General features: G+C 34.5%; 2 protein-coding genes across 2 annotated transcripts; both read right to left on the bottom strand.

Annotated features, from left to right (window-relative positions):
* Positions 1-3,203: 3,203 nt before the first annotated feature.
* LOC137253616 (uncharacterized) lies at positions 3,204-4,359 on the bottom strand. Its single transcript, XM_067790870.1, is given in 3 exon segments — positions 3,204-3,926; positions 3,929-4,134; positions 4,249-4,359. Coding segments are annotated over 3 exon segments (927 nt in total). The 5' UTR covers positions 4,307-4,359; the 3' UTR covers positions 3,204-3,263.
* A 7,563-nt stretch (positions 4,360-11,922) lies between these two features.
* On the bottom strand, positions 11,923-17,186 carry LOC137253369 (cuticle protein 8). Its single transcript, XM_067790148.1, has 3 exons — positions 16,958-17,186; positions 14,396-14,521; positions 11,923-14,303 (listed from the first exon to the last, which is right to left on the bottom strand). The coding sequence occupies exons 1-3, from the start codon at positions 16,961-16,963 to the stop codon at positions 14,022-14,024; spliced, it is 414 nt and encodes a 137-aa protein (XP_067646249.1). The 5' UTR covers positions 16,964-17,186; the 3' UTR covers positions 11,923-14,021.
* Positions 17,187-23,720: the final 6,534 nt, after the last annotated feature.

Raw genomic sequence — 23,720 nt, 5'->3', positions numbered from 1 at the left:
ATGAAAGCTTTGGAGACAAAATAAGAGAAAATAACCATGTAGGAAAATGAACCTAGGGTAACCCTGGAATGTGTTTGTATGACATGGTTATCAAATGGAAGGTATTAAAGAGTATTTTAAAACGGAGTGGGCCATAGTTCTATAGGTGGACGCCATTTCGGGATTTCACCATAAAGGTGGACCAGGGGTGATTCTAGAACAGAGCCGGCCAAAAGTTGCACATTGTGCAATTTGAGTTCGTATTTTCACACAGACACTAACGATGTGCGATCACGATCGTTTGCTTTCGCTTGTCACTCACTAAAATCTACAGTGAATGCAAAAGGAAAAGTCCATGCTACTTTTTGGGCACATAATAAAAAACAATAAAGTGAATTTTTATACGTTTTAGTTAGTATTATTAAGTTCCTTTGAACATACATATTAATATTGACGATTTAAATATTAATAATTAATAATAATTAATTAAATATTAATAAATATTGACAATTTAATATAAGTAACTTTTTATACGTTCTACATAGTTTTATTAATTTTTATAAATTTTTTTTATTGAATAACTTTATGTTTTGAAAATATATATTTCTATCTTTACATTTACTTTGTTTTATAGTTCTTTCTTAATGAAAAAGTGATTTTTTTAAGTAAATTGTGCACTGAAGAAACACCATACTTTCTTTTATAAAAAATTTTTATCTGGCTAGCTCGACCTCCGCGTTCTTAGTTATATGAATATAAGTAAATATTGTTAGGATTAGCTTGAAATCAAATAACCAGAGTCCTTTTTAATTTCGAACTTCACAGTCCACATTTTCTTTTAGCACACTGTGGGGAGTTGTCACTCAATTTTTACACACACTTATGCAATTGTTTTAGTATTTGTGTGGCCGGCTCTGTTCTAGAATGTGTTTGTACGATATGGGTATCATCTGTTATGGTTTACGCATTTTCTACGGGAGCAGCAAGGAAGGCAGTCGGCATGATCTGGGGTTGCACTGTGGCTAGTCATGTCAGCTGGCTTGGGTTCTTGCCAACCTTGCTGTCCTGCCGCATAAACAGAAAAAAGTTCCTATCATGCCTTTAAAATAACCGCCAAAAACTGACAAAAAGCGCAAAGACGACCCAAAACGCTTGAAATTGAAACTAAGACGACATCCGGTCGAACCGGATGCCACGGACGGACCGTTAGCCATTCAAAATTTAAAAAGAAGTGGGCCTTAGTTCTATAGGGGGCGCCTTGTCGAGATATCGCCATAAAGGTAGACCAGGGGTGACTCTAGAATTTGTTTGTACGATATGGGTATCAAATAAAAGGTGTTATGAGTATGTTTAAACCGTGTAGGCCATATATCTATAGGTGGACGCCATTTCGGGATATCGCCATAAAGGTGGACCAGGGGTGACTCCAGAATGTGTTTGTACGATATGGGTATCAAACGAAAGCTGTAAATGAGAGTTTTAAAAGGGAGTGGGACTTTATTTGTATATGTTAAGGCGTTTTCAAGATATCGAACAAAATGTGGACCAGGGTGACCCAGAACATCATCTGTCGGATACCTCTAATTTATTTATATGTATATGTAATACCACGAACAGTATTCCTGCTAAGATTCCAAGGGCTTTTGATTTCGCCCTGCAGAACTTTTTCATTTTATTCTACTTAATATGGAAGGTGTCACACCCATTTTACAAAGCTTTTTCTAAAGTTATATTTTACGTTGATAAACCAATCCAATTTAAATGTTTCATCCCATTTTTCATATTTGGTATAGAATTAAGGCATTCTTTTTTCGTAATTTTCGATATCGAAAATGTGGGTGTGGTCATAGGCGGATTTTGGTCATTTTTTATACCAAGATACAGTGAGTTCAGATAAGTACTTGAACTAAGTTTAGTAAAGATATATCGATTTTTGCTCAAGTTATCGTGTTAGGGGCCGAGCGGAAGGATAGACGGTCGACTGTGTATAAAAACTGGGCGTGGCTTCAACCGATTTCGCCCATTTTCACAGAAAACAGTTATCGTCATAGAATCTTTCACGAGGATTGGTCTTATGGCATTAAAAGTATTCTAGACAAATTTATTGAAAAAGGGCGGAGCCACGGCCATTTTGAAATTTTCTCTTATTTTTGCATTTTGTTGCACCATATCATTACTGGGGTTGAATGTTGACATAATTTACTTACATACTGTAAAGATATTCAATTTTTTGTTTTAATTTGACTTTAAAAAAATTTTTTTTTAAAAAGTGGGTGTGTTCGTCATCCGATTTTGCTATTTTTTATTTAGGACACATACAGGAATAGGAGTAACGCTTTTTCCAAATTTCATCATGATATCTTCAACGACTGCCAAATTACGGCTTGCAAAACTTTTAAATTAACTTCTTTCAAAAGTGGGCGGTGCCACGCCCATTTTCTAAAATTTTACTAATTTTTTATTCTACGTCATAAGATCAACCCACCTACCAAGTTTCATCGCTTTATCCGTCTTTGGTAATGAATTATCGCACTTTTTGGGTTTTTCGAAATTTTCGATATCGAAAAAGTGGGTGTGGTTAGAGTCCGATTTCGTTCATTTTAGCAATCTGAGATGAGTGCCCAGGAACCTACATACCAAATTTCATCAAGATACCTCAAAAGTTACTCAAGTTATCGTGTTTACGGACGGACGGACGGACGGACGGACATGGCTAAATTAATTTCTTTTTTCGCCTAGATCATTTTGATATATAGAAGTCTATATCTATCTCGATTAGTTTATGCCGTTACGGATTACCGTTATGCGAACAAAGTTAATATACTCTGTGAGCTCTGCTCAGCTGAGTATAAAAACATATATGAGTATAGGAGTTGCCTTTTGCGGCACGTCAAACGAACACTCCTCAAAGGATTAGAAGGAGACTGATCGGGATTGTATTTTGCATTTGCATGTCAGGAAGAATACCTCAGGGTCGATATTTCTGCACGCCATCAGCTCAACACAAAAAAGAGAGTGAGTGTTTGGATGAGCCCGTGGTGCTGTTCGCTGGCCGTTTACTTAAATCTATACGTTTTCCGAAAAATTTTGCTTGGCAGATCAGAGCATACTACATTTAATTGAGAAACAATATACATAGAATTGACGCAACTTATTCTGGTGAGGCGCTATACTTGTAATCCTTGAAAATTAAAACTTTAATTTTATTTTATCTATGAATAAAGTACACAACAAGCCAAGTAACTAAAAAATCTGATAAAATATTTAATGTATGAATATTTAATTTAATTCAAATCAGGTAATTTATTTAAGAAATCATTTCTTGTCTCGTCGATTAGTTGCGCGTGCCAAGCCCCATTGCTCTTTGCTGCATCTTTTGAAGTTTCTGTCAAAGGCAGTGGCTGATCGGCTGTGTTTTGCTTTGATTTGTTTATAACGTCATCTACCTCTGGTTTCGCAGCTTGCGAGGCGCTGGTGTTACTTTTGACTAGCATATCGATACTCAAAGATTTTTCTGCATTATTTACTTTAACTTCATTGTATTTACTCTGCTTCTTGTTATTATTATTTGTTTGTTTTCCGGTAGCTGGTCTCTGCTCGGCGACCCCTATAGCGGTCTCATTCGCCATTATTGGTGGCAATTTGAAGGCGACGATTGGAAAATTCGGTGGAAGGAAATCGTTTACTGCAACAAACCCGACATGGGTTTCCGTTTTACCTGGTACAGTTTGCAGTGGCACTTTGCCATCGATAATATCTTGCACCACTATATATCCAACATCTGTTGAATTATTTTCATTTGCATTTAAATCGACGCCATAATGATTTTTAATCGAGCTCGCTTTATCTGCTGGAATTTCATTGTTTGTCACATTCAAATGTAGATCTTTGTCTGGCATATGAGGCACGTTCGGTCCTTTGGTGGGCCAATGTGCTTTCCATTGCTGACGTCACCAACCTCAAAAGTGCGGGTGTCATGCAAAAAGCCACGTTCACTATCAGACAGAAAAGCAGTAACAATTACACGTCCATCTGGGCGCACATATCCAAAAGAACCTTCAACACTGCCATTCACATAGCGTCGTTCATCTCGAAATTGTACATTGCCTGTGCGATTGTCGTTTACTTCGAAGCCAAATGCGTAAGTGTTGGGGCCTTTAGAAAATACAAAAATAAAATGGGGTAAACTAAAGTGTTAGGCAAAATTGTTTCAAGTTTGCATTGCAAACCTGAATTATGTTGTTTACTCTCAATGACATAGCTACATACCATAAAGATCTCGTTCGAAATATGAGCTTAAGCCAGGGCTGGAACCAGATTGTTTCATAGCTCGCGCTTTTGCGAAAACTAAGCTTCGATTTGGAATGACTTTTGCATTGATGTAGTGCGCTTTTAGGCATAACGTTATTAACTAAAAGTAGAGTAATAAATTAATGAGTGTTAAAGTTTAAGTTACTGCACAACAAACTGTAAGATGGCGTTGTTACTAATGCAAAGTTTTTTGAAGGGGTCTTTCTATGTATATTCTATCGAAATAACAAAAAACGTTGGAGAGCCAAATTTTTGAGTTCTCCTGGAGACTTAAAAAAATTTATAATTACCATTTGTGTAGATTACTTGAAAATCTATAATTTTCGTCTCAAGTATTTTTGATAAAATTTGGATGCCAAATACGTTGTGTCTACAGAGAATTTTCTTACTTTATTCCTAATGATGAGCGCAAGGCCTCCACTTCATTTTGGTTTCCCGAAATTTTTGTTTTTTTATGTCCAAAATAGAAGTGCAGAATTGCTGCGAAGAGAGATTTTAAACACACTGGTTCATACTACGCAATACGCATGAGTTGCTGCATTCAATGCGACCGCTGCAAACGCATCCAAACAAAATATGCTGCATAGATTCAGCATCAGGTAAATAAACCAAACCAAAAAGCATACAACAAAAGGCACGATTTTTTCGTAATTTCTTTTGTTTTGAGTCATGATTCAATTGCCAGAAGCTTTTTCTCTTTGGCAGCAGAGCCTTGACACTCCCAAATTTTAAATCAATACGGGTTAGTTTTAATGTTTATAAGTAACAAGTAAAGGTGTCTACGTTCGGGTGTAACCGAACATTATATTGTGACAAATATTAGTGACACTAAGTGATACTCACATCACTAGTCTGAATGAATAAAGCAAGCAGTCACTTGTATCTACATAAACGAATCAGTCATTATGTCTACACATATGTACGTACACGCAGCGGGGAGAGACGCACAAACACATGCATATATCTGAGATACTCCCGAAAGTATGCAATCATTTGTGCAAGTATCACTCACATATACACGCGCATGGGCTTTGCGAGAAGCTATAAAATCGTGAATCTGTAGTTATATCTGAGTAATTTTATAGATGATAACTAACTAGTAAATTCTAGAAATATGTCAACGAGGAAACCACACAGTATAAAAGTAGCAACAGTGGAGGCACGACAATCAGTTTGATTTAAGAAAGCTATTAGTTGCGAAGTATAAGCGTTATTTTCAAGTAGTATAATAAAGACCATTTTTGCATTATTCAATATTGGAGTTATTTATTCAACAATTTATTGATTCGAACGTTAGTAGAAGGTTGCAAGTAAGAGGAATTGCACTAAATTCGTTACAATATACTCAGCGTGAACTTTAATTGTAGTTTTCATTTCAGGTAAATTACTTTTCTACATAACACATGGCACCGCCCGTTTAAAAAAAATGTCTCCCCATTTCCTCTTACAATAAAACTTAATAAGTGAAATATTATTGATTGAAAACTATTTTTTTCTAAGTTATAGCTTATTATTTTAGCCTACGACCCTTTTAAGCTTGTTTTATATCTAAGTTGCCGTGGTCTTTAACCGATCCCGTCCTTTTTTACTAGAAATATTTTCTGCTATAGGGAAATTTGTGTACCAATTTTATTACGAACCGTTAATTTTTCTTCGAGTTATGGCTCCTGAAACATAGAAAATTACTTAGTCATATAAGGGGCGGTGCCACGCCCATTTTTTTAAATTTGAAGTTTTTCCTATTTATTGTTATAAATCCACTTGGGAAATGAAATACCATATATATAAAGCTCATTTTTGCAAAGATATAGCTTATTTCATTCGTCCACGGCCTTTTAAAAAATTTTTATATAAAAGTGGGCGTGGTCCTTAACCGATTTCATAAATTTTTCTTCAAAGCATTCCTTATAGTGAAGGCAACCTCTCTACCGAATTTTATTACGATAGGTTTAACGATTTTTGATTTATGATTAATAATATTTGTAAAATTGATTTTATCACAAGTGGGCGGTGCCACGCCCATTTAAAAAAAATGTCAAATTTCACCTTTCTAGGTGTATTATTTACTAAATAATCAAATTTTTTGTGTTTTCCAAAACGTTATATATATAAAAATTGGGCGTCCATATAAGCTCGTGTACTAAATTTGGTGAAGATATCTCAATATTTATTCAAGTTATCGTGTTAACGGGCAGACGGACGGACGGACATGGCTCAATCTGTACTGATGATTTTTATATATGGAAGTCTATATCTATCTCGATTCCTTTATACCTGTACAACTAACCGTTATCCAATCAAAGTTAATATAGGACGTTATTCACACAAGGCGTTTTCGAAATGACGGCTGAGATAGGGTGATATTCCTCTCAGCAGTCGTAATATTGACACATTTTGTGGAAAAATTATACCGCGGAACTTCCTTTATTTACTTCAATTTTAAGTAGATTTAAAACACTTATGTAAATCGATAGTAAAACTTTCGCACACAAAATCATTATATTTTAGTATCGTGTGCGCCTAATTAAACGGCCCCTACCATCCAATATCCTCCATTGTATTTTTATTTTCATTGGTCGTTGAATCAGAAGCAATATGAAGGCGTTTAAGTATTGAAAAATGTCTGCTTTTTATATTCTAGATACACTTACAACAGCAATAGTACAATGTCTTCTAAGCTCGTAATCGCACGTTTTGTGAATGTCAATTAATTTTGAGTAATGAAGCAATTTACGGCGCGTAAATGTTTTTAAGTTAATTGTAGCCACACTGCGAATGCTTTCGACCCTATCGATTAGGCAAATTAAACTGAGCACCATGATTTAGCCAACAAGTGTTCTAACTCGAAGAAATGAAGATATGAAGAAGTTCTGCCAGCAGTTGAAAAAAGATAATAGTCGCACTTTGTGCTTTGCAAAATACTTTTTCATAGCTATCTTTCCTTTGCCTATACGCATACATTTACTAGGGTGTCCTATACGTTTTTTAGCCTGGCGTTTTCATATAATTTGGTCGGTCACTTTTAAATCTTAACTTTTTTACTTTCGAGACTAGCACTCAACTATCACATTAATAGGTTCTATTTGGAATTCCAGGGGTTGCAATCGTAAAACAAAGATTTGTAGCTCCACAGTTTCCCCAACCCAATTATCAACCTCACCTACCCGAAGCGAATCCTGCTAAAAATATGAGTGTATCATACACATATTTAGCAGGCAAGGCTCTTCCACTTCTTTCTTATAGAGCGGGCAACTTCTAAACTTACTACTGTGCTTTTTAATTTTACTCAGCTTCAATTTAAAACTTAAAAATTGTTTTAAAACAAAACCAAACGAGTTTAAAAAATCTAAAAAAAATTTAACTTGTAGTCAATTCTGGGTTTGAAACAAAAAGTATCAAAAATTTAAAAATACAAACTTGTATACACGTTTGGTTTTAAAACAAGCCGTGTTTAAACTTGGTGAAAATTTAAAAATAAAAAAACTTCATTTGTAAAAAGTGCTGCAAGTCATAGATTATTTTTCGATACATTTTTATGCATATGGCGTATTATGATACGATTTTTTGGATAGCTCAGTAGGTAGAGCAAACTGCTGGAGTCTGTGGAATGCCGGTTGGCCACCGTCCACTATTTTTTATTAATTTTCTATAACTCAAAGTGTACACTTCTCAAATGTAAACCCCTTGGCCGAATAGTCACTCCCTAACGTTTCAAGGTGTTCCTCTGATGTAGCTCTACAGCATAGCGCGACAAAAGCATCCGTTTGAAAGTCTTCGGAGCTAGAGCTTCTAGAAAAGTTACGTCGACGAAGGTATGAGTTCGAAGTCGCAGTCCTATAGCGTCTGTGCTGGCATATGGTGTGAGGGTGAGGAGGCGCGGTAGCGATTGGTGGTCGGGATTGCTACTGTTCGCACATCGGGAATTGCAGCTCTTACAAACATCCGGAAAAACTGGAGGCGGCCTTGCCACGAGAGTCATGAGTATTAATAGACCATTAATAGCAACCGTAAGTCGCCTTTGTGCGTGACCGCCATGGAGCTACAAATGATTTGAAGAAATTGTGTGCGCGACGATTATTGGGAGTTAACCCTAGGTGAAACTACGCTTTACACGAGATATACAGACAAAAGTGTGACTATTTTATGTATCTATTTCTTTTCAGCAGACGCAGCAGTACTAATTCCAAAAACCGGGGTTAGGTTCGAAGCCTCTGTGGAGTAAGTGAAAGAAGGACAATCCCTCCGCAAGGAGCTACTCCTGAAATTTTTAATGGTCTGGGAGATTTTGAGGTAAAAACCCCATCTTTCCGAAATGGCCAACACGTTTTTTCCTTAAATACATACAAACAAAACCTTTCCTAAACATTATATTTTTAAATAGAAAAATCAGAACACCGGCGTGTTCCGGCGCGCCGCCCACGCCCAGCCGCCGGTATATAATAGAGGCTACGCCGCCGCCGCCGATAAAGTGATCGGCGTAAACCTCTATTCCATACGGCGATTCTTTCCCATTCCACCACTTCCGGTCGCTTCCGGTCAAGTATCCTATTTTTGGATTTTTTTTAATTTGATGCTGGAGAAAATTATACAACCTGCAGAGTTTACTGGAACAATATTAATAAAACGAAGTACCTGCTGTCATCAAGTACAGAGTCACCGCCCTTGCACCCTGGCAGCCATGCCACTGTTGGTAGCCATCATTTCGAAATAGTGAAAGACATTGCTTATTTGGGAACACAAATAACAACAGCAGCCTTGAAATCCAGTGAAGAATCACTCTTGTAAACAAATTCTGCTTTGTATTTAAGTAGTGCTCAATATGATACATACATTTATTTTTTTATTTTACTTGTGATTATTTTTTATTTTTTTAATTTTTTATTACTTTGATAATTTTTGATTTTTTGTTTTTTTTTTTTCAATAATCATAAAAAATCATGATTTTTTTTATTACTTTTTTAATCAATTGAAAATTAATCATTAAAAATAGAAAATAATGGCAAGTAATCATTAAATGGCGTTTAAAGAAAATAATCAATGGAACGGCTAATCATTACCATTAGTAATGATTATTTAACAGGTCTGGTTTCATGGCAATGATGCCATAGTGTAATATTTATTGACACTTTTTCCCCGTGCTCTGGGATGTATTAACAATTTTTGTTGTTTTAACAAAAATAAAATAATTATTGTTATCCCTTGAGCTCGATTTGAAACCGCGATCAAAATAAATTTCTTCGTTTGTTTGTTTTAATGGTGTGTTCAATTTATTCTTATTATTAAGAATTCATGAGCTTAACACCAGCTTATAATAATTGAATATTCAATTATTAGTTTTTCTAAGAGAAACTGAAAAGAAATTACTTCATATTTTGCACGACAAAATAATGATAAAAACTCTAATTCCCACTTAAAAATAAAATTAATAGCTCCACATATTCTCTGATATTGTCGGGTGAGGACGAAAAAAATATCGTTATATTTTGGCACACCCTAGTGTCATGTTTAAAAGTTAGTTGAAAATATAAGTAAATTAGCAAATCGATGAAGGGCGTAAATTGATTTGTTCATTGAAATTAATTTATGCTGCTGTTTTAGCTAATTCTTTTTTTTAACTTGTTAACACACAACTGTTAATCCGTGCGTGTGACTTTACCATATATGATCAATTTCATTAAATTTTTCTTACGTACCTTTAATGCAGGATTCCTCTATTAATAAAGTAGCCTCTTCATGGCACACCTCGTAACTTATATAAAGGTGGATTATTCCTTGACTCATCTCAGATGAAGCGCTTTCAGTTTTGATGTTAATATCGAGTTTTGGGTCCATTGTTAAATCCAAGTCAGTGAAAGCAGTAATTTCCCTGTAGGGAGTTGCATTAGTTTCGAAATGGCGCAAACTATTGCATTAAAAAGCGCTACTGATTCCAACTCACCCTGTCCCCTTGCAACGCTTCCAGCTGACACCTTTACCATTGTGATATACCACGTAATGACAACCCTTTAACGTGTTCATATCTAGTTCAGTGGTAAGTGGTTCTGAAATAGTCGCTGCTTTTAATCGATTATTTTAAATACATTTTGCTCAGATTTAAGCTCGGTTGATTTGAGAATAGCTGCCAACTGTTCCCCGCTGCATCCGACTAAAACCAGTTGGGTGGTAGCCATTAAACCTAAAGGGCAAAACTGTCGGTTTGTGTGACTGCCTGCCAAATTCGCTCCAGAGTTTTTCAATTGTATAGTGCCTATAGTGTAATTGTTGATACGCAACGATCTCCTAATATAGAATAAACGCTCTGAAACAAGACTTAGGTTTTTTATTTGTATTACTAAAAAAAACATATAACTGTTTTTGTTAGCACAGCGACGATATGCACGAAAAATTGATTTTTTCAAGATTCACTGGGGAGCGTGAGGAATTGGCAAAATATTCCAACGGATTTATTTGGACATGTGGCAAGAAAACAAATTCGTTAAGTCATTTCGACAGAGGAGAAAATGTTAGTTTCCATATGCGAATATTCTGTAAAAATGACAAATTACAATCAATCTAACTGATTGTTAAATACCTGATTTCATTGGTCATTTCAGCAGCGAACAGCTGCAAATATAAGGCAAATGTATCAGCTAATCTTTATGAGAATATTCGGTACTAGGTTTGGTCCGAAAATTAAAATTGTAAGACTTTGAAGTAGAGAGAGTAAAAAACCCGCCAATAAGTATACTGAAATGATAAGGATGACGAGGTGGGTTGATTTTGACATGTCTGTTTGAACGCAGACTATTTCCTAAAATTTTGAGATATCTAGTTGAAAATTGGTGAGCGATTAGATATATGTCGAGTCTACCGGATCGGACCGATAAATAGCATTAAGCCCCCATACAGCCGATTTTTCAGAAAAGACAGAGAGAGAGAAGCTTCAAATTTCACCAATTGGGTTGCCGAAGCTCTGAAGCTATAAGACTTCGATCGCAGCTTGGTAAGTGTGTTAACTAACAATTATTAAGGTCCCTCTAAAAATACAAATGAGAACTGTTAAAATATAACAGTGGCTATTGATATTACAGAGATTTCTTTTTCAACAGAAAAATCAGTGGATTGTAAATCTGCCACTTTTACACAATATTATTAACTTTTCAGGTCTGTTCTGTTAAAATGGCCATACAAGTATGCTCGCCTGACAAAAAACACCGTTGAATTAACCATAAGACTATCAATTTTACTGAATAACTGCTAATTCATAAATAAAAACCCTGATTTGTTGATTTTACTTACTTCAATTCTGTCGATGTAGAAAATGTCTTTGTGTACACCTGCTCTCTGTATATTACATAACTTTTACAACCGATTATTCGGATATTACGAATGGGATAAGACTATTCTCAACCCCATTCATGAATGGGATAATGTCTTCGGCACAATCAAAGACAGTCCCGTCCTTCTTGCCATGGATAAATATTGACAAACATTTTTGTTAAACTTCCCCGTAACCAAATTACAAGCTTGTTTCTTTCAGGCCGACTGCTACATTTGGGAAGAAAATCTTAGGATCCCCGCAATTGAAGAAAAGCATGTTACTGGCAAGCCGAGTCTGATTATTTTTTGTTTAAATGAAACAATGATCACATGTTTTTATGTTTTTAAGGACTTTTTTATTTCATTTTTATACATTTGTTGTGTGTGTATTTTCTTATTTTTGTTAAGTATGTATGTATTCGCATAAACACTTTTTTTCTTCTTTCCTTTGCCGTTTTCTTGAAAATATTTCACATTAAATTATATTGCAGAGATTTTACAAAAAAAAATACATAACTATCATCGTAGGTACAGCACAATTAGTTGGAAAACATTGTAGGCCCTTTTGGCTAACCACAAGGCTTTAACAAACACTAGTGTAAACGTACATATGTATACAAATTATCAATATATGTATGTAAAATATGTGTTGGTTTCCATTTCTTCATATAAGTTTATAATTAAAATTTACAATAAAAATAAAAAAATTTAAAAATTGTTAAAATACAAATACGTATAAACATTATTATATAATACACAAAATAGAGCTTATGACACAAAAGTGGTGAGAGTAACAAGTTGAGAATTGAAAGAAGGTTTATTATTGAGAGAATAATAAATGTAAGTTTGAAAGCAAGAAGTGACAAGAGTCAAGTAATAGACGTCATTAAAGCGGAAATACTATAACATTGAAAAATAACAGTAAGAGACAGGAGATGTAATAGAAACTGAGAGAGTATTTCATGAAAAAATTTGTCCACTTTTAAAGAATGGAACACAAACAACTCTCTACGAAAATGACAAGATTTAAGACGAGATATGGCCTTCGTATAAGTCACCAAGTAAGATATGTTTATTTCCTTCTCTTTCTAACACACTGCCTTTTGGCACTGATCGAAGTCGACAAGAAAGGAGATAGAACAAGCATTATGGTCAGGTGAACGCAGCTGTCAACGAACAGCTGATACATATCTTACTTTTAAACTTTTACAGTCAATATGGAGAGAATGGATAATGATGTTGGCGGCATTTAGAAATAGAACGGAAATAAGATATAGAGAGCGTAGATAGAAAGTGCTTGCGATGCTTAAAAAAGAGAAACGTCTATAGATGCATCCAGTAGTTTGTTAATGCACAGTGACCGGCTCAATTAAAACGCAATTAATTGCGAAAGTAAAATGCTTGGAAAGATATTTTAAGAAAAAAGAAATTAAGTGCTTTGGGTCTTACAAGAGTGTGCAGAAGTAACAAATCCAGATGAAGTTAAAACTCATATTACATTTTTTAATTAAGACCTAATTGCTCATAACTAGAGAGTTTTTAACGGAGCAACTTTATTCCTTATTAGTGCATATTTTGAACAAACAGAAGTGAAATAGTTGGAGCTTAGGAAAATAAATAAATATTTTACAAAAGTTTAGTTAAAGATGTGAAAAAAGTCAAGATGAACTAGAAAAGAGAAAACGGTGGATTTGTTTCAGTTGCTACAAATAGAGAAATCTTTTCCAAACTTATTACTTCTGGAAATAAATTGCATTCAAGGTATATTTTCACTCTCAAAAAAAAAAAAAAAAAATAAATACAAATCACTAAAATTTTTGTTTGTAAGGATATGAGATGATAGAATGAGATAAAGCTTCAAAAGACATACGGCAATTAAAGAAAGTTCAACATTTAAGTAAGAAAATGAATTTGAGTGATGTGAAATTAGATTCCTACATTACATAATATGAACGATTTTCAATTACTAAAAATTACAACTACTGCTTCTTCTTCTTCATTAATTGTTAAAAAAAAAATAACGTATTTATAAGCGATTAACGTGTTAAGCTACAAAGTGAGTGAGTGAGAGAGATTGATATTTGTTTGTTCTCTTACTTTTTCAGTAATGATTTTCCTCCATCCTTCTTTATCATTTATTAATTAAAATAAGCTATTGTTTTTTGTTCGTTTTTCGTTCGAATAAATGCAGTTTAAACTCACACAAACAAAATTCTAATTTGAGTGAGCACATTTCCGAGTTAATTACATGGGTGGGTCGAAGAGTATGTTGATGAGTTTGCAAATATTTTTTCGGGTGGCTGAGTAGCGAGCGGATACAAATTATTTGTGTTGCGCATGCATTAAAATTTTCATGGTGAATGATTTTTAATCAGCATTTGCTATATGTCTTGATCCAAACGCGTTCTCTAACCAATTATCTGTTTGCCCAATCAATAGTGATGCAGAAGAGGTCCAGGTGCATGTGCATATACTGGTGCATGTGCCAACACTGGTGCGTGAGCGATCACTTTAGTCGGTGCTGTTTTGTGTACGACAGCATTGAAACCATTGTGATCGTCAGCGGTGTAATCAACTGTACGCACCGAACCATCGGGTTCGACAAGTGAATATTGACCCTTCACTACATCACCATCACGTTCTTCCGCCTGCGATTTGATATCACCGGTATGTGGGTCCTTAATACCATAATTGAATGAGTATTTTGGATATGCCTAGAAAAGGAAAATTGAAAATTATTTTATTTATGTATTTTACATAATATATATATATGTATGTATATTACAGTAATATAAGTAAATCTTACCACAGGTTCAGCATGCACAGCGTGGGCTAACACTGGTGCATGAGCTAGCAATGGTCCTGGATAATGGCCATATTCCACTGGAACTGCTTGCGCGGCAGCAATGAGGAGAGCAAAAGCAATGAGGTACTGCAAAAAACAAACTACTTGTTAGTTCAGGAAGCAATAAATCGAAGTACATATATTAATAGATATGTGAATGCTTATGATATTGTCGTTATGTGCTTAAAGTTAAATATTCTAAAACGAGCTCTATACTTACGCATACAAACTCGAAACAAAAATAAATTGATCTGGTTAAAACTTTAACTAAAGATCTAATTAAGATTCCACCTTTATCTGCAAAGAGGGAAGTTATGCAACGTTAGACCTTCTTAGCCTTTCAAACCCCATAACTACAAACATTGGCACAAAACTGATTCCGCGAGGAAAAAATAGCTCGACAGCAAAAGTTTGAACAACAATGCAAGAGTTCTTCTCAGGAATTGTCAAATCAACAGTTTATCTCATATTTTTCTTCACGCCTTATGTTTGTTGAATAACGGTCTATCTAAAATATGCCATTCGCTAAATGTTTATTGAAGGTTTACTTAGTCGAGTGTACAGTTTGGTAGCTATTTTTTACTTTCCGTTTAGGTGTCGGTGTGCTCTATGTCAAAAATTGACAAGGCTATTCAATTTATACTTCAATCGCCACTACCATCTAAATCAGCTTCGACTCATCAATCTCCTCTTCTTCTTTTCTCCACCCTCTTATTCACACCAGCTCCCTTCGCCACCTGAAGGTGTTAAAGTTGTGACCTATGCCGGCGACTGCACGATAATGGCAACATTTCGTCGCCCTCCCACTGATGAGCTATGCTGTAAGATTAACAACTATCTACCTAGTCTTTCCAGTTTTTTCGCCTGGCGTAACTTGGCACTATCACCGACCATATCCTCGACGACATTATTCACGCGTGGACGGGCCAAATGTCTGAAATATTAGACACCGACGTCGATGGAGTTACGCTACGACTGTCGCTTTGTGACGCTTGATATTTATCTACATTTTGGCAAGCATGCAGCTGCTCTTGTACCTAAAGTTCAGCGAGGACTTAGGGCAAAGATAAAATTACGCTCACATCTGACCAGTTGCTTGGGTGCTACATCTCTGATATCGTCGCCAAGCTTAAAAGAAACATGCTGAAGGAAGCTGCAGGCCTGTCCAAACACCACGGTCAGACCTGCCGCGTAATGGTTTGTTATCTTCCCAGAATATTATCAACACAGTAAGGCGGCAATACTCCCAATAAAGAAGAAAAACGAAATGCTGAACAAAGAGTTTCTTTTTAATGTCTATAAAATTTTGTGAATGATTGAGCCTATTTCATATAACGAAGCACTGCTATAAGAAGAAGAATTCGGTTTTGCTGGTACCTCAAGCAGTTCGAAGTTATAATGGCGTAAGCGATATTAAACTAATTTAGAACTATTTCGCAATAAGTAATAGAATTTTTATGATAGCAATTTTAACGTTTAGTTCGCTGTCTGTGGCTTGAGTAGCACAAATTTGTCACGTCAGAAATTTGGGTAATTCCAATGAAGGGGATACGAAGTGTAAAAATTTGCAATTATATATTGTATTTCAATCCATAAAAAAGATAGAAATATAGATAATCTAATCCTCTAGGAATCATGTCTTCTTTTAGTTTTTTGTTTTACAAAAGTTAATACAACTAATTATTTTTGATCAAATTGTAAAATATTTGGAAGAGTTACAACTTTGGTGTCCTAGAAAATATTGATTGTGCGTGTTAGTATCAAATGTTTCTTATTTAGTAGGAACCAATATTCCTAAGGAACCCAAGCTTAAATTCTGCAGGATTCGGCACACGTGGCCCAAGTACATCTGTAACCAGTTTACTTGGTGACCAGTTCAACTTCTAAATCCAAATGAAAAGTTTACAACACGGGCTGGAATATAAGTTTGTTCAGAAAAGTTTATCTGTGCAATGCCATTGCAAAATTTCTGTTGTACAGTGTTATTGAAAACGATTTGATTTATTTCAATTGTCGTAAAAATTTATTTCCAAAGTAATCCTCTCTATCTTTCCGACAGATATTATCAGACAAAAAATTCCCAGCTCTACTATCCGTCAATGTCGTCAGTCGTTAAGCATTGTCATACTGGCCCGGGGATTTATGGCACTTAAAATTTTTTTAAACAGGACAAATTGCCCATTTCTCATTTCTATGGCCACTGAAATGAGGGATTTGGAATGATCGCAAAACTGTCACACTCAATGTAAATTAAAAAATATTGTACTAGTTTATTATTTTATTTTTAAAGTCAAATTGAAATCAAACAGTTCCTTAAACCACGATTTTACAATTTATTACTTTTCAAACAGACAAATCCACTCTAACAATATTCAAATATATGTATTTTGAATTGTCTCTATAATTTATTTTTATGTTCTTATTCTTATTGTTAGAATTTGCATTAATCAATACACTCAAAAGCACATCATGTTATGGTCCTTATTATTTATATTTTTTATGTTAATATTATTAAATTAATACCTTCATTTTCACTTGAACAAAACCGCGTACCGAACCCGATCAAGGTAAGCGAAACAAGCAAGGCAATAACCGGCAACGATACGTTCTTGGTCAATAACTAAACTGGCGTCACACACTCTCGGTACGAGAAGTTCTTAAAATCTTACAAAATTAAATGCAATTATTGAATATTTGGTATGAAATTGTTTCGAACCGTTCGAATGAAACCGTTAAACTGATGTTTACCTCCAATGACCAAAAGCATTTATATACGCCATTAGGCCCAAAAACCTACCACCGGCTGACGAGGTGCAAACATATAAAGACAGAGATGCTGAGCTGCAGAAGTTGCTAATGATTGCTAGCAATAGCACAGCATCCAAACAGAGTAAGAAATGGCTGAGGAGGGATTGAGTAGTGTGGTCGGGCGTTGCAACTGCAACTGCAACGACAAATAAAAAGCAAAAGTACTCAATACAGCACAAAAACGAATGTGTGCACCTACATGTGCTCATGTTGTTGTGAAAAATGCTAAAGATGCAGAAGAAGAATAAGCCGGCAGCAGAGAGCAATCTAGATACATATACAGACTGCTTGCAATAAGAGTGAAACGTAAGTATTGCAGGATCAATGGTCGATATGTTGGTGGAGGCAGCAGTTTAAATAAACCTACGTAGTAAACACAAAAATCAGTTTTGACTTAAAAAAAACAAAAACAAAGTTAAAAGCGTATACTGCAAAGGTGCAAAGGTGCGGCCAGGTGGTTGCCAATTGTCAAAAGCCGGCTTAGTTGACGCTTGTGGCAGTTTTAGTTATAGCACTGTTGTAAATTTTGTAGTTGTTTTCTGAAAATCGATAGTTACATATATAAGGTTTTGCTACTTTTTGCACCAAATGTTTATACCCAGCCGCACAAATGACAGGCGTATTCCTAAAGATACGCATTAAATGTGCATCGCTGCTACAAATGTATCGTACTTTACTTTTTAGTTTCTTCATTTAAGCGCGTTATCCAAATCACAAGATATTCAAGATTTTTTTTATTTTCTTCTTGTGAGCCAAACTTGCAAAATCTTCGCTGCAAGCTTGAATTTATAAGCTTGCAAGTGTTTCTTGTGCATTTCTGGGTTCTGCGCTGTAATGCTCAAGAAATCCTAGCATGTTTGAATTGATGTACGCGTAACGCATCTCGAATAAAATTTTATTAAGAAAATTAATAATAAAAAGGCAAATTTAATGTTATTAAATAACCGCGCTTTAACAGGAAAAATGCTAAGGAGTTCCATAAAAGACGTGCCACTTTTTATACTTTAAGTTAAAAGGAAATCATTTTTTAAATGCTATGGACGTATTCAATCTATGTGAGCGCCTTTCATCACTTTTCTCACGAAACTGCAGTTTTGATTGAAACAATTTCAATATTTTAAGATTTTAAATTTTACCACCGATTAAAAATACTTACTCATGCCCATATAGGATTTAATCCCTCCATTCAGGATTTGGGTACTAACCATAAAATCCAGTTTAATATTGTAACGAATTTACAGAAATTCCGCTTATTCCAAAACTTCTACTAACGTCCGAATCACTAAACTGTTGAATAAATAACTCCAATATAGAATAATGCAAAAATGGTCTTTAATAGACTACTTGAAAAAAACACTTATACTTCGTAACTGATAGCTTGCTTAAATCAAACTTATTCGTCGTGCCTCAACTGTTGCTGCTTTTATACTGTTTGGTTTCCTCGTTGGCATATTTCTAGACGGTTCTGTTTCTAGAATTTAGTTACCAGCTATAAAATTACCAGTTATAACTACGTTTATAGATTCCTTTCGAAATCATAATTTATGAGCGATCCGATATTTGAGGGGATACCAAAATTAAAAGTAGCAGTTTCCAATACTTTAGTAAAGTCAATTTGTTATTTCTGCCAGAAACCACTTTGTTTTTTCTCCCTTTTTCGTTGTAATATTTTATAATCAACTGAGCCTGTAGAATGAAAAGTTGAACAAAATACGAATGATGCCATTGAAATAACTCGTTTGAATGTACGCATTTGTGGCCTTTGTAAATGTACCATAGACTTTACTGCTTTTCATATCCATTACAAAATGTGATACCATTATGCAGATTCTATCGAAATTTCAAGTCTTGGACCTGAAAAACTCAACCAAGTCTTCGTTATGATGATTCGAGCCCATCAGCTAGTACTATTGTTCTATAAATTTGAATACACCCTAAATTAAACCTTACATGATCGTCCGTAAAATACTTAAACATTTTTTTTACTAATTTGAAATACTATTATCCAGGATATAAAATAAGCTAAATAACTTTGAAATTGGAAACACCAGAAATGTTTTTGCTGCAAAAGCGCTTTTAATATACACATTTTTATATTGGGTAATCACGCAAATATGTACGTATGTTTGCATATTAGTACACGCGCACCCTTGTAGGAACTTAACATTAAATTACTACTACTTCTATGTTAAAAAACTTACATTATCTTTGTATATATACTGTGGCGAATTTTAGCATCACTAAGCTGTTAGTAAATAAAGGCACAACAATGCAAACATTAAAGCAAGCTACACTTGTTTACATGAACACACCAATCATCATTTATATACATACGTAGAAGGAGACGAAGAGATATCTCACACACACACATGTAGTCATCAGCCGAAGTAGCTCCTCACACATACACACGCATATGGCTTTAAACTACAAATATACATATATATAGCTAGTAACCAAGCATGAGATACAACTGTTCGCGAAATTACTAGACCTTAGGAGAAATGGGTGAACGAGGAAACCGAGAGTATAAGAGCAGAGCAAGCTGAGTAATAACTAATCAGTTTGATTTAAATACGGTATTAGTTAAGTACAATTGTACTACTCCCAAATAAAAATAAAATAAATGTAAGGCGCGATAACCTCCGAAGAGATCTAAGGCCGAGCTTCTCTTCCAATTTGCGTCGTGCTCCTCTTGATTTTTCCCTACAAATTGGCCGGACGGGACCTACATGTTTTATGCCGACTCCGAACGGCATCTGCAAGGCAGATGAATTTTCAATGAGAGCTTTTCATGGCAGAAATACAATCGGAGCGCTTGCCAGACACTGCCGAGGGGCGACCCCGCTTAGAAAAATTTTCTTCTAATTGAAAAATCTTATTTCTAAAATTTTGATGTTGCTTTGCCCGGGAGTTGAACCCAGAGCATACGGTGTGATAGGCGGAGCACGCTACCATCACACCACGGTGGCCGCCACTACTCCCAAAGTAATCTAAATAAAGACCATTTTGCAATACTGTATATTGGAGTGATTTATTCAACAGTTTAGCGATTCGAACGTTAGCAGAAGGTGCATAAATATCAGAAATCTCCAGAATTCGTTTCAATACAAATTACAATAAGCTTTATAATTGTCACGGGTGGGACAAAAAATAGACGCTATAAGTCAAGTTAAATATATTTAAAATTCTGCAAATGTATGGGAGTAGCGTGTTTTGTTTAAATACTTTTAGATATACATACTAACATTTGGTAAAACAAATAATAAATATTATTAATATCATATTAATATCAAATGAGTTTATTACTAAATTCTAAAATATAGGTGTCACGGGAGGGGTAGCATTTGTCACAGGTGGAATAACTTCGAGTTATTAGAATTTAATGAACTTATATATATTTAATAAGGCATTCCACCAGCTTTATATTTAAATCAGCTTCATTAAATAAAAATAACTTACGGTAGTTACATTCCTTGTATTCACTTGAGCTTTTTCAAACTACCTAATTATAATAGTTAAATCAGTAATTTATTTTAGAAGAAGAAAATTTATTGAAAATGCATTAAGAAATTATCGCCGTATCAACGTTCACTTTCTCATGTAAACTCCTTATATGAATATGGTGTGAACTATTATTTTGATCATGCGCGTCGCCCATTTTAATCGACTAGTTTTTGTGGATAGATAGTTAGCTAATTGTTAGCAATTAAACATACCTATGTACTTTTGTTGCTGTTAAAAAAATAATGAATAAAGTCCAATCACATATCAGGAGTTTCAAATCAAAACGTAATAAGTGACAGATAGTTGTTTGTATTTATAGTGTTTTGGTCAGAAAGAAAAATTGTTTGTGCTTTGGTTCGAAATATTTTATAATTATTGTGTTTTTGTCTGGAAGTTATTACATTTTAAGCATTGTAGCCTGAATTGTATTTGATTATTTGGAATAGACGGTGTGGTGCCATTATTCAACGACCCTAAAAAATGTTGGATCATGTGTACTTTTTTGTCATATTAATACTCCAATATGTAGAACATGGACCAGCCCCAGCTTTGCTTGTGAGTAATACATTAAGCAGGTGTTCCATGGAGTATTCTGAAAGAGTATTCGCAGCTGCAGTAGATTATCCTGGCCTAGGACATCGCAATATATATTGGACCATATCTTTTATACGTATGATGATCAGTCGTGGTGAGTATACGACTCTTCACATAATGTATTTGCTAGTACTCCCCTCATTATTATTACTCGTATAATCATACAAAAATTTACAACGAATATTTTTTACAAAATTATTGCGTTTTGCTACGAAACGGATTTTCTGAAATATTCAAAAATAATTAAACTTTCTGTTTACTTCGCATGAAGATTGTATGTAATAATAATAGAAAGTTAAGCTAAATCCCATCCATATCTGCAAAAAAAAAAATTAAGCATTCACTCAATGCATTTTGGTCTGGAACTACGCGTACAATCTCGGGAATAATCTTTTTTAAAGAAAATTAAGGAATAGAAGCTCAAGTTATTCTTTTACCAACCGTTAAGTTTTCTTAAATCTGAATAGCTGTAAATAGGTAAGTCGGTTTGATAGCATATCTGAAATGGTGAATACGCCTATTTGTACTAAGTATGAGTTTATTTTTATTTCTGTAGTTTTTCAACTTCTTTTCCTGCAGGGCCTCTATGAGTATTTTCGAAGTTTGCATATCTAGTTTTTGTTTTTTTTTTTTTTGGCGGGAGAGTAGTGAGTAAGTTTCAATCGATGAATAACGTAACTAACACTTAAATTTGTACATAGTATACATGAATGGAATCACTTTTGTCAAATATATGTACATATACACGCCTTTGGTAAATGTTAACTACCCAAAAAAGGTTCATGTTAAAGAACTTTAGTAAATTACACTATTTATCTATTTATATTTTACTTTCCCATATCCTCTGATCAAACTTGCTTATTAACTGTCATGTTTTTTTTTTGCCTAGGAGTCTAGACATAAAGTTACAACAAACCGATTTCTATACATTACAAATATTAAAAATTATAGATTTATCAAGTGGTATCTTTATACGATGCAACGTAAGCTATGTGTATTTTTATTTTAATCGTACCCAGAGCGTTATCAAGCGTTATACAGAATGCTCCTTTGCAGCGCATAGGGCCTTTTTTCAGAAATTTGAAATATTGTTTCAAAGTCTGCTCTGCCATAAAATAGATCCACAAGATGAATTTAGCAGACAAACCCCACGTGTTGCACAAACCTTCCTGAATTACCAAATTTGAAAGATAGCTTAAATCTGATTCACCTAATTAGGAGTGTAGACTTTCGTTGCATGAGGCTTAAAAAAGCTCCAGGACCTTATTCAATATCTTCGGAGACATTAAGGCACAAAAAATCCCTTGAAGCAAGAATTTTTCCCTGCAGATCGAAAACAGTGTGGCTAGCTTTCATTCTGAAAGGCAAAGCAGAACCCAACATGGGGAGAATTATTTAATTTACGAAGATACATGCAGAGTTAGTAAATAATATTTAATATATATGTTGGTACTGGGTGAAAATAAATAGAAAATGTAATCAAAAATGGAATAGGTTTAATTTAGTAATGTAAGTGCCCAAATTAATGTTATTTAATTGTATCTATGTTTGCTGTTAATGAATTGTTTTTAAAATAAAATCATTAAACTCACTGAGGAAGACGTGAGAGCGTCGAAACGCGTGAGAGGGAAAAGGAAAATTTAATTTGGAAAATATATTTGGCCCAACAAGAAAACAGATATTTAATTTATTTGCAGAACCTATTGCATGAGGCTAGAAAACAAGCTTATTTTCTTGTAGCATTTTCGAAGAGGGTGTGAAAAAGCTGCACCATAATATCAAATACGGGCGGTCCAAAGCCAGGTATGAGAAAATTACTCGCATTCGTCTCGAATTCTTTACTCTCGTTTGTCGCACAAACAGTGTTACAATTAAATTTTTAGATATTTTAGTTTTTATTTATCCATACACAATGACAATTTAAGGCGTAATTTTTTTCAAATTAATCTATATGCATTACATACTTCTAGGTTTGATCATTTCCGTCAACGCATAAACGCATAGATAAAGGTAAGCAAAAAATTGAAGAATGAGTAAATTTATCATGAATCATTTTGTATCCATTCACTCATTACGAGGGTGGATTAACTGTAATTATCTATGATTATGCTGCGAAGAAAAAGTTTATCATTTCCTCAAAAGAAACTTGTTCTTGAATAACGAGTATGAGTGTTTTGATATTGAAGAAAATCTGCATGTTCTAAAAAAAATTTGATTTTCAGAAACGTTATATTTTACAAAAAATCATCAAAATGACTAAAATGAAAATACCTGGGAAGTCAATCCATTTTTTCTATTAGATCTAAGAATAACTACATACAAATTTCCTCGGACACCCCCAAAATCGTGAGTTACGGTCAAAAAACCGGGTTTTCGTACC

The sequence above is a fragment of the Eurosta solidaginis genome, chromosome 5 (genome assembly GCF_040869045.1).
Source record: "Eurosta solidaginis isolate ZX-2024a chromosome 5, ASM4086904v1, whole genome shotgun sequence".
In the NCBI taxonomy this organism is placed as follows: domain Eukaryota; kingdom Metazoa; phylum Arthropoda; class Insecta; order Diptera; family Tephritidae; genus Eurosta; species Eurosta solidaginis.
The sequence above is the reverse complement of the archived record's forward strand: the minus strand, read 5'-3'. Positions and strand labels throughout refer to the sequence as shown.

Excerpts from the sequence above, each read along its gene's own strand:
- LOC137253369 (XM_067790148.1), bottom strand. Across the intron at positions 14,304-14,395 it reads CTGTGCATGCTGAACCTGTG|GCATATCCAAAATACTCATT; the intron begins GTAAGATTTACT and ends TTCCTTTTCTAG.